General features: G+C 44.2%; 2 protein-coding genes across 2 annotated transcripts in view; both read left to right on the top strand.

The window, feature by feature from the left end:
- Window positions 1-10,136, top strand: part of LOC140525900 (HLA class II histocompatibility antigen, DR beta 5 chain-like) — a 72,059-nt gene extending 61,923 nt beyond the window's left edge. Inside the window, exon 6 of the mRNA XM_072641673.1 lies at window positions 9,783-10,136. Within this exon, the coding sequence (XP_072497774.1) occupies window positions 9,783-9,796 (14 nt within the window). The 3' untranslated portion in view covers window positions 9,797-10,136. The remainder of the gene's footprint in view (window positions 1-9,782) is intronic.
- Window positions 4,409-10,136, top strand: LOC140525901 (DLA class II histocompatibility antigen, DR-1 beta chain-like). Its single transcript, XM_072641674.1, has 6 exons — window positions 4,409-4,639; window positions 7,202-7,471; window positions 7,843-8,118; window positions 8,696-8,806; window positions 9,271-9,294; window positions 9,783-10,136. The coding sequence occupies exons 1-6, from the start codon at window positions 4,540-4,542 to the stop codon at window positions 9,794-9,796; spliced, it is 795 nt and encodes a 264-aa protein (XP_072497775.1). The 5' UTR covers window positions 4,409-4,539; the 3' UTR covers window positions 9,797-10,136.
- Window positions 10,137-11,310: the final 1,174 nt, after the last annotated feature.

The following is an 11,310-nucleotide window of genomic DNA, read 5'->3' as shown; positions in this document are numbered from 1 at the left end:
AGCGATGCACCGAGCAACTGAAGAAACTGGGGATGATCACCTGGAACTGAGGCAGTCATGGGGAAGAAGAAAAACAATTGGCATTTATATACGTATTGACATTTATATACTTATTGGCATTATGTACTTTAATGCTTGCAAAACACCTTCAAGAACCAGTAGGCTTCACCGGTTGTCCTGTCATTGACTCCTAGGGTTCTCCAGGCCTTACCAGTTGCCCTGCCTCTTTGCCCTGCAGACCTCTAGCACTGTCATCCACCTGCATCTAAACTGTCACTTAGGGGTTGTTTCTCCCAAGAAATATGGGGGCTCCTTGGAAGCAGGGACTGTCTTGCAATTTCTGTTCGTTGCCCTAGCACTTGGCACGTGGGAAGCACTCATTCATTTCTTTTTTATTCAATCACTCATTATCAAATTTATGCCCAAAGCAATACCATTATAAGTAGAACCACGTTATGGGCAGAATGAGAATCCTAGTGTTATATATCGAGTGTCAGAGATGAGATTTAAACTCAAGCTTTCTAGATTCTAAGTTCAATGATTTCAAAGGGAGGGAAGGAGGAAGGAAAAAGGGAGGAAGGAAGGAAGGAAGAGAAGGGTTTGTTTCAGCTGGATCAACCCTCACACACGTGCCTCTAGGAATTCTGTGTGTCATCCATTTAAAACCAATGATCACAAGTCCCCATCAATATATTCACTTTTGCTAGGCTAACCAGAGGGAATTCATCAGAACCATAGATTAAGAGACAAAGGATAATATAGTACAAGCCTCTCATCTTAAAGAAGAGAAACTGAGTCCCAGAAGGATGGAAGGATAACCGTTCGAATCACAATTTTGGAACAGGAACACACATCCTCTGATTCAAATCCAGTGTTTTCCCCACAACACAAAAGTACTTTTCATTGACTTAAAGCAAAAAACATTTAATTTAAAAGAATATCAAATTAAATGGCAAAGAAATATTCTCATATCCACAAGGGCCCAACTGCCACATTTTCAATAGAGAAAGTGAATACCCATGGAGAGATATCCATATAAGGGACACATGTGACTAGGGCTTAGAAGAAGGGGAGGATGTGCAGGAGACACATTACTTCAAAGCAAACGTAATGCAGAAGCAGTTCACAGTCGTGAGGTTTCAGAGCTGAAAATACCTGTAAGAGTGTAGAGTACTCTTCTCCTTGGTTATTCTTTAGTTTATTCAGTGTGTCTTTTACTCTCTGCTACCACCTACTGGAGCATCAGCATCTTCTAGTCAGCCTCTTTCTTGGAGGAGAGAGCTGAGATCTTGTTAAGTATGTGGTCTGGGATTATGACCAGTCACACCTAGACTGGTGTTTTCAAAAATGACCCAGTAATGCCACTACTTGGCCTATTTCAGAAAATAATTAGGGAAAATGGGCAAGAATCTATATGTCCAAAAAGGGTTATAGCATCTGTCTTCATAGGGACAAAGAACTGGACATTGCAGGGATAGCCATCAATTGGGGAATGGTTAAACAAGTTGTGCTATACGATTGTGATGGAACACTACTGTGCCATAAAAATAATGAGCTCAGTGATTTTAGAAAAACATGGAAGGACTTGAACAAAATAACAAAGAGCAAAATGAGAAGAATCCAGAGAACACTGTGTACAGAAAGGGCAATATTGTTTGAAGGGTGACTGAGCAGGTAAGTGACTTTGCATATTTTAAATACCCAAATAAACTCTAAAGGACATATGAAGAAGGTTGCTATCTGCATTCTAAGAAAGACTGATAATAATGAAAAAGAAATTTACTTGATAATTTGGTTGTAAATTTAAAATGAACAGCAAGTTGTGCATAGTATACCGGCAGTTTTATGAGAAATAAAACTTTTTATTCTACTGCATTATGGAAACGCTTGTTTTATTTCATAAACTTAAGAAAATTAAAAGCAACACAACAAAAACAAAGCAAAAAACAACCCAGGTTATGATTCAGTACTCTTTCCATTGTCTGCTGTTTCGATTTAATTTGCATCTGAGTCAAATGTACTTTATAGTTTTATCAATCTCTTGGGCCTGGTTTCCACTTTAGTAAATAGCAAAATAGATCAGTAAGGGTCCTATGGGAAGCTTTGTGGTAAAATGGAAATAACACAGCATTGCAATCAGAAGACCTGAATTTGAATGTAATGTGAGTGACCTTGGGCTAGTCCCATGCTTTCTGAATGTCAGTTACTTTGTTAGTAAAATTAAGAAGTTGGGCTAGCTAACCTGTAAGATCCCTTATTGTGCTAAATTTATAATTTGATGATCCCATGAGGGAAAGCATTTTCACAGATACCCCTGATGCCTCTCATATTCTGTGAAAATCATTAGGGCTAGAAAGAATGGAAGAAGATAAAAAGAGATTGTGAACCTTGCCCCACTTTCCCCATTCATCCCCCTCAAAGAACCATTGTTTTTCTGTGCTACTGTCTAGACAACACAAAACCATCAGTTTCTCTACAGATGCATGAATGAAATTCTTGTCATTGTCGCTGTTTATTCTGTTCCATGGATCATAGAATACCACGCCCTTTAATCGTCCACTATCTCTCAAAATCAATCCAAGTTCACGTTCATTGTTTCCACTATACTATCTATCCATCTTATCCTCTGCCATCCTATTTTGCTTTTGCCTTCTTCAATTTTTCCCAACATCAGGGTCTTTTCCAATGAGTCCCATCTCATATATGGCCAAAATAATTAAGCTTAAGCTTTAGTATTTGACTTTCCAGTAAATAGCCCGAATTACTTTCTGTAGGTATTCATTGATTTGTCCTTCTTTCTGTCCCAGGGACTCTCAAAAGATTTGTCCAGCATCACAATTCAAAAGTGTAGATCCTGAGATGCTCAGCTTTCCTTATAGTCCAGCTCTCACAGCCATGCATTATTGCTGGAAAAAATCATGGCTTTGACTATACCAAACTGTATTGTTGCTTTTAAGTACACTGACCAGATTTGCCATAGCTTTCTTTACAAGGAGCAAGTGACTTTTAATTTCATGGCTGCAGTGACCATCTTCAGTGATATTTGAGCCCAAAAGTATAAAAATGCATCTTCTTTTATCTTCTATTTGCCAGTACATGGTGGTACTAATTATTTTATACTTCAAGCCAGCTTTTACACTTTCCTCTTTCACCCCATCAAGAAACTTTTTAATTCCTCTTCACTTTCTGCCATTAGAGTGGCATTGTCTGAACTTCTGAATTTTTTTTACTATTACTCCCAGAGAGCTTAATTCAACTTTTGAATCATCCAGCACAGCATTGTGCATGTCCTTTGAATATAACTTAAATAAATAAGGTGACAATATACAGCTTTGATGAACTTCTTTTCCAATATTAAATCAATCTGTTGTTCCATGCTTGGTTCTAACTGTTGCTTCCTGATCCACATTCAACTTTTTCAGGAAACAAGTAAGATGATCAAGTATTGCCACCTTTCCGAGGACTTGCAACTCCATCTACCTCACAGGTAACTCCTTTTCATTTTTTTTTTTACTTTGTATATTTACTATTGTTTCTCTGTAAGAGAACGTTTTAAAGATTTCAAGTAACTTATAGAGAAGATGTTCCAATATTTCATGAGGGGTGTTTCCTTTCTTGGGTAAGAATTTTCCAAATTGTTTTTGAGGAAACCTCAGAAACTTACTGTTAGATCAGATGTAAGAAGATATCTAACACCGTATTTAATTACTCACTAACACTCATCAGTGTTTGAGTACCTAAGACAATTGCCCAGGTTCTTATCTCCTCTATGTCAGATGAATATAAACTAATGGAGCTTCTACCAGGTAAAGACAGAGAGTAAAAGCATATCTGTGTCTAGACCAGTGTCGCAGGAACATACAGCGACAGATTAAAGTCATATGGATGGAGAGTCCAGAAGGGAATCCCAGTTGAGAGTTCAAGAAAAGCTACGATGGCAGAATTCTGAACTGTCTTGCATGCTATATATGGAATACTTGTGCTAAAATTCTCCTACCACCATTGAATTTTTGAGATGTTACTATAAGCAAAGCACCTTGTAATCTGAAAGCATTAAGTTCATGGAAAACATTATAAATCTGTGTATTATTGAAAGTATGAATAAGGAACTTAGCAACATCTTACTGTGTGCCAAGCATTGTGTTAAGGGCTGGAGATACATTTCTGCTCTCAGAGAATTCAAGTTCTAATGGGAAACATTTTAAAGATAAAAGGTAACTGAAGATATGAGCAAAGCAAGGCAGGAATGAGGAAGTACATTTAGGAGGCTGTAAGGGCTTAGATGTAGGGCACTTGTTTCTCCTGCTAAGAAAAGTGTTCTAGCAGGTCCTTCACAATAACTTTCTGCCTGGAGACAGATGACACAGCTCAGCTTTTAAAACTTATTGGTTCCTCTTTTAGTCACTTTTCAATGTTAGAGGACTGAAAGACACCAGCCTAGACTTTTTCTCCAACAAGTGAGGTGCTGAGTCCTATTGACTGACTCAGAGACCATCCATCCTGCTTGCTCATTCCCTTGATTTCCTGCTCATCTCTGACATGGTTGATGTTTGGATCTCTGCTGGCTGCTGGAAGATTGGTCTGTTAATGACTTCAATGCTGTTGAGTTTATCTGCTTCTTGGGCCAGGGACATCCCAGGTAAGAGAAGTAATAGAGATCCCTGAGTCATCCACACAGGGTGGGGAGTCCTCGATCTCCCAAGAAGAGGGAGGAAAATTACTTCTATTGTGGAATAGAGGCCACTGGTGAGGCTGGATAGGGCTCCTTCTGCAGAAAAACAAGCTGATCATTTGGGGCAGATAGTGGAGCAGGGAGCTATGTCAGAGTTACAAAGATACTCAGGCCATCCTTAGGTTGGTCTGGCATCAACACATGTTTCTGTGATCAGGAAGAAGATAGTGGGAATGAGGGGACTGTTTGAGGACTGAGGAGGTTCCCTAGAGAAAATTCATCTCTCACCTGCACTACATCATTTGTGACTTTCTCAATGCTCAGGTCAGCCCTGTTCTGCTGATTTCTCTCTTAAATCCATCATTCACACTAATGTCAAACAATATTCCTAGACTTCTTACAAGCCTTCTGTGTCTTCCCTTTGCCTCTAGGATCAATGCCTGATTCCTCAACATGACATTTAAAGCCCATCCCAACTCTCCAGTTCATTTTACTCTCCTTTGAACACTTCCCATTCCACTTGATCAATCAGCTTTTCCCAAAATTTAACCCTCATCTCTCTGCTCCAAGTGCTTGTATAAGCTGCTCCTCATCCTTAGAATGTACTCCCTCCTCATCTTTGCCTTCAGAGCCTGGACTTCATTGAAAGAACATTTCAAATGCCTCATGAGCCATGAGAACTTCCTTGATCTCTCCAGGTTATGGTGTTCTCTCTTTGCTCAGATTCCCTCATATAATTGTCTTTGGAATACATCTAATGGGGAGTCACTCTATACTCATTGTCCTTGTACCTGGAGTATCCAGGGACTATCAGGTGAGAGGAAGCCAAAGATGAGTGTGAATATCCCCTTGCCCAGTTCCCTCCTGTCTATGTGTGTCCCAGTTCCTTACCTGAACTGTTCTGTCTGTTCACAGAGCAGTGACATAGCTCTAATCTAAGTGAGATGTGAGGACTTTGAAAAGAAACAGGGGTGCAGGGAGGGAGGAAGAGACCTGGCCAGGGCCTAGAATATATAGCATGTTGGGACTAGGGAATTTCTTCAAGATTCCTGGTTTCCAGTCAATCTTGGATTGTCCTTCCAAATATTTAGGTCCAGCCCATTCCACCCACAAAATCTCAACTTTTAAACAAATGAAGCAATTCTCAAATTTCTCTTATCAATTTGAACGTTCCTCTTCTTTGCCTGCCTCCTTTTTTTTGTATTATTGTTATCTAGATGTCTTTCTCCCCATTTTGGACTGTAATGATGAAATGAACAGGTTCTGTGGGGTATTTTTGTATTTCCACAGCTTAAATATGTTTTGCACATAGTAGGAACTTAATGATATCACTCTGGGTTGAAAGTGCCTTCTCTTGAGCACTGGCCTTAGATTTCACTCATGTCTCATTGATCATGACATTCCTTGAACTTCACTTATTTTTCTTTTTCAAACCGTTCGTTGATTTTTCTACCAATGTGGGATAATGACTGCAAGTTATTCAGCAAAGTGATTTTGGGGAAAAGATAACTGTCTGTAGTCAGAGGACTTGTGCTACACCCCCAGCTGTGATAATTCCTGGCCTAGTGTCCTTGGGTCAGTCATCTCAGCAGGCTGTTCCTCAGTTCCATCCTGTGTACAAGTGGAGAAACGGGCTAGGTGAGCCTGAACTTGGGTTGAGAAGTAGGAAAATTTTCAAGTAGCACAGAAACAGTTGGAGTAGGGCAGTTGTGTAAGTGTGAAGGACATTTGCTGGCTTGTGCAGTTGTTCTGGGAAACAGGGGCAAGTTGCTCATATCACAAGGGCCCAGGGGGCTTGGTGCAGGCAGGAGGAAGGTCTTGGAAGGGACTGAGGTGTTGATGGCCTGGGAGGGGCAGCTCTGCCCAGGACAGGGAGCAGCAGGAGGAGGATCTCAATGGGGATTTCCCAGGAGGAGAAAGGAGCTCAGCCTGTGCCTCTAACATACAACTTTGTGTGGCTCCCCTCACTTCCCTTTGCCACCTTCTCTACATGAGATGATTGTATGTATGAGTGACTGTGTGTCTATGTGAATGTGTGTGCCTGTGTATGTGTATGTGTATGTGAGGGTTGTGTGAATGTGTATTGTGTGTATGTGCGCATGGTTTGTATGTGTGTATGTAAAGGGTGTGTGTGTGTGTGTGTGTGTGTATGTGTGTGTGTGTGTGTGTGTGTCTGTGTGTGTGTGTCTGTGTGTGTGTGTCTTGGGTGAGGCCGGAAATAGGAAGCCACGTTTCCGGGATCATGTTTCCAGGGAGAGACGGGACTCTCTGAGCCTCCAGACTCAAGGACCCCTCCCCAATTACTGCCACAGAGAGGGGGAGGGGCGGGGCCTCGCTGTCCCAGGATAGGCCGAACCCCGACCTCTCCCCCGGGTTCTTAGAGGGAGGGGGAGCTGGGAGCAAGGGGCTCAGTGACCGAGGCCATGCAGGTGATCCCTCAGGCACCCCGGGTGGCGGTCCCGGCCTGGTCACTGGGGCGGCGGTCGGTCAGTCTGTCCCCGGCTGACGCTGCTCCGGGTCCGTCCCCAGAGGATTTCGTGTATCAGTACAAGGCTGAGTGTTACTTCACCAACGGCTCGGAGCGGGTGCGGTTTGTGGTTAGAGACATCTACAATGGCGAGGAGATTTTGCGCTTCGACAGCGACGTGGGGCAGTTCGTGGCGGTGACGGAGCTGGCTCGGCGCGAGGCTGAGCATAGGAACGGTCAGGAGGAGCTCCTGGAGAAAGAACGAGCCTACGTGGACACGCTGTGCAGACACAACTACAGGGTACACAAGCCCTTCGCGTTGGACAGAAGAGGTGAGTGACCCCGACCCTCGGGCGGTCCCCCTGATCCCGGACCTGAATGTGTGTCCCGAGCTGACCCCGAGGAGGCTGGACCCCCGCCCACCTGCCCCGCAGCCTCCCTCCCTCTCCCCGACCCCGGACAGGACCGTCCAAAGGGGCTGGGCCAAAGCCAGGGCCGAGGGGACCCTGAGCAGACTGGACAGTCCCGATGGGGACGATGGGAGCCTGGAGGACCTCACCCCCCACCCTGGACAAGGGAGAGCACCTCCGAGCCTGTGCTGGACACCTCTGGGAGAGGCCTTCAGGGCCAGACAGCCACAGGGACCCTCATCACAAGGTAGGAGCATCTCCCTCTCCTGACACTTTGTCTCTCTCCCCCTCAGTCCAGCCCAGAGTGACCATCGCCCCCTCCAAGACAGACGCCCTGCAGCACCTGCTGGTCTGCTCTGTCACTGGCTTCTATCCAAGCAAGATCAAGGTCACCTGGTTCAAGAATGGTCAGGAGGAGACAGCTGGGATTGTGTCCACGGGTGTGATACAGCATGGAGACTGGACCTACCAGACCGTGGTCATGTTGGAAATGGCTCCCCAGAGCAGAGATGTCTACACCTGCAGTGTGGAGCATGCCAGCCTACAGAGCCCCATCAGTGTGGAATGGAGTGAGAGCCAACTCCCTTACCCTGTCCCCAACCTGTCCCCTCCCTGTAACCCCAGGACAGGAAGGCCCATATCTCTGGAGGTCCTTCAGTGAATGTTCCCACAGACCCCCTTTCTATGCCTTGGATTATATGCATCCTCCTCCCTCTCCCAGCATAGCTTCCTGACTGCAGCATCGAGCTAGCATCCACAGAACCCTGGTGCTTTGTGGAAACACGTACTCCTCAGCAGGAGGGACTTGCAGAATCTTAGACAGTCCTCTCCTGGGGATCCCAAATTCCCTTGACTCTCCCTTACCCTAGGAGATAGATCATTTTTACCTCTGGGAATTCACATATGTCTCTGGAAATCAACGAATGGGAAGTGTCCTCAAAAAAGCAATCGTTCTTTCTCACCTCACTCCCAAACACCCTTGGCATTTTTTCCTTCAGATGGAGTTGGAGCAGGAATCCAGGCTTCTGCCCCTGCTTACCTCTCCATGTCTTAGTGTCCCCCAAACCAGGCTGGGCTCTGAGGTCACTGGATGAGGATGGGATGGAGAGGACTGATAAGTGATGATCCAAGGCATGTTCTCTGCAGGGGCACAGTCTGAATCTGCCCAGAGCAAACTGCTGAGTGGAATTGGAGGCTTTGTCCTGGGGCTGATCTTCCTCGGTGTAGGATCGATCATCCACCTGAAGAACAAGAAAGGTGAGGAGCATGTAGTGAGAGGATCTGGCTCCATAGAACTCAGGCCATGAGGGAAGATCCATCACCACTAGTCTAGGGGCTCTGGCTCTAGAACAAATTCCTGCCCTTTACCCCAAAAAGGGAACTTCTCCCAGGAGATCAGATGCAAAGCCAAGGGGTGGGAGATACTGCTATCAATATTTCCCCAACCAGAACCAACCTGAAGTAGGCAGATTTGGGGACTGAGAGCCAAGTGCTGGGCTGACAAAGAGGAGATTCCTCAGGCTTTTTACAGCCCTGAACTGTTTCTTCCTTTTGCTTATGATGAGAATTCCTCAGACACAATGGGATTAAAGTTTAGGACCCCTCATGGTGGAGTGGTAGGTGAGCATCCTGACTCTAGGGTAGAAAACTTCCCACTCTTAGAACTTCACTGTTTGTGACCTCATATTTTTCTCTTTCTCATACTTCCTTTGCATCCTTAGGACACACTGGGCCTCAACCTACAGGTAATATCCCTTTTTCTTTGTGACCAAGGATCATAATTCTCCATCCCTGAACTCACAGACTATAGGAATGGATGTGACTTTGGTTCTGTCTCTCTCTTACTAGGCTCTTTTTCTCCCTAATTGGGGCATTCCCAGCTCCTTAGGATGGGGGGGGAGTGGTAGAATCTGTGATATTTTACCCTATTGCTCCGAGAAGTTTCCAGTACTACTCTCCAAATGTCCCATGATTCAACAGAAGTCTTGTTTTAGGCAGGATCCCTTCCCTTTGGGATAAGAATTTTCAGAGAAATCCTCAGGAATCCAGGGGGCAGGGGAAGAGGGAAAAATCTACATTTTAATAAGAAAAATGAGTAAATCTCTTTTTGAGGGAAAAGGAAAGATTAATGGGGACTTTACCTCCAAGGCATCATCAAGCTTTCCTTCATCCTCTTAGAAGACATGCTGCTTATAGATCCTGTAGCCTGTAATTACTCTCTTCCCCACTGCAGGACTGCTGAGATGAACCTTAGGATTCTGTCCTTCAAAGAGAGTACCCCCCTCCCTGCTCTCCTGTCCAAGGACCCCAGGCATCCAAGAGGGAGAAGCAGTTCAGTCATTGTCCTGGAGCCAGCATTCTCTTGCACCTATGGGCTCTTTACCATCCTCCTTCTCCCAAAAGACCCTGTAATTTTCACCTCCTGTTCTGGATGTTTTCTACACTCCCTTGGTACAGGGCCTCAGGGAGAAGGAAGTTTTCTTCTGCTGTCCTCATACAGACTCCCTCTTAGTTATACTGCTATCCTTTCTGCATTTACTGTATTTTTTTCTCATATTTGTCCTTAATAAATAAGGTGTGATCTGTATCATTCATTGTGTCCTGGGACTCCTGAAGGAGTCATATTAAAAAAATAAGGAGGAGGAGCTAGGAACAGGCCATGCTCTGTGCAAGGAGAGGGAAGAGGCATCTGATAAAAGGAATCTGGAACTGAGACTTGGACTACCTCAAGTGTCACAAGCTGCAACTGGCCCTGCCTTGGTCCATAGTTCCTAGCATAGTGCTTTGTATACAGTCAGTGCTTAAGAATTGCTAGTTGAATGAAAGGATTTTGTAAGAGAGCCCCCCTTTTATGTCTGTCCACATTTCCCTTGTTATTCTGTGAAATTGGGAGGGATCCCGTAAATGGGGAGGACTGAGTAAACCCAAGTTGGTTTAAAATTTTTCTCTCTCACATCCCTGTTTCAACTGAATGCTCCCAGTCTCATTAACTGTTCTCTTAGGACATGGGATTTCATGTGTAAAACCAGTGAACCATCTCTCTCTGGCCAGTTAGCTCATGTTCTATCTTTTCCTTGTTTATTTAGTCTTCCTTTCCCTTAGGTATGGCCTTTTCCCCCACTGATAGAATTAGTTCAAATCCAGTCAACCTTAAGCACCTACTGTTCAGGCTCAGTTTAGGAAGGAAGGTCTTAGAGATTCTCATATTAAAATGACAGTCTTTGCCTTCAGAAAGGGATACTTTTACCTGGGAGATTGGGGCTAACTTCATGGAGGAGGAGGCATCTGAGGTGGATTTTTGGAGGAAGAGAGATGGATTTGGGAATATGCTGGGGTTAGGTGGTAGGGATCAGAGAGAAGGGAAGGTGACCTCCACTCCAAGGAGAACAGTGTAGACACTGACATGGCCTTTCCTGTGGATAGGACAAGAATGAGGATTAAAAAGTTTTCCAGTTTGATTAGAATACAGCGTTTTGAGAAGTGGAATATGTTCAAGGTACAAAGATATTGGGACTATATTTTAGAGACCTGGACTGTCTGAAGTCAGCCATGTCATTCATTTATAGCAGGTGATGAAAAACTACTCAAGATTTCTCACTTTAACCCATCTTAAATTAACCTTAATTAAGGTTACTACTACTAAAGGAGACTGAACAGTGTGGGTAAATTTAAAGACAAATAAGTTTTGCATGTTGTCTAGGACTGGCCCTCATGCCCCAAATTTTATCTATTTGAAAAGTTAATACCTTATTGGCAGTTAT

Source organism: Notamacropus eugenii, chromosome 2, assembly GCF_028372415.1.
Source record: "Notamacropus eugenii isolate mMacEug1 chromosome 2, mMacEug1.pri_v2, whole genome shotgun sequence".
NCBI lineage: Eukaryota > Metazoa > Chordata > Mammalia > Diprotodontia > Macropodidae > Notamacropus > Notamacropus eugenii.
The sequence above is the reverse complement of the archived record's forward strand: the minus strand, read 5'-3'. Positions and strand labels throughout refer to the sequence as shown.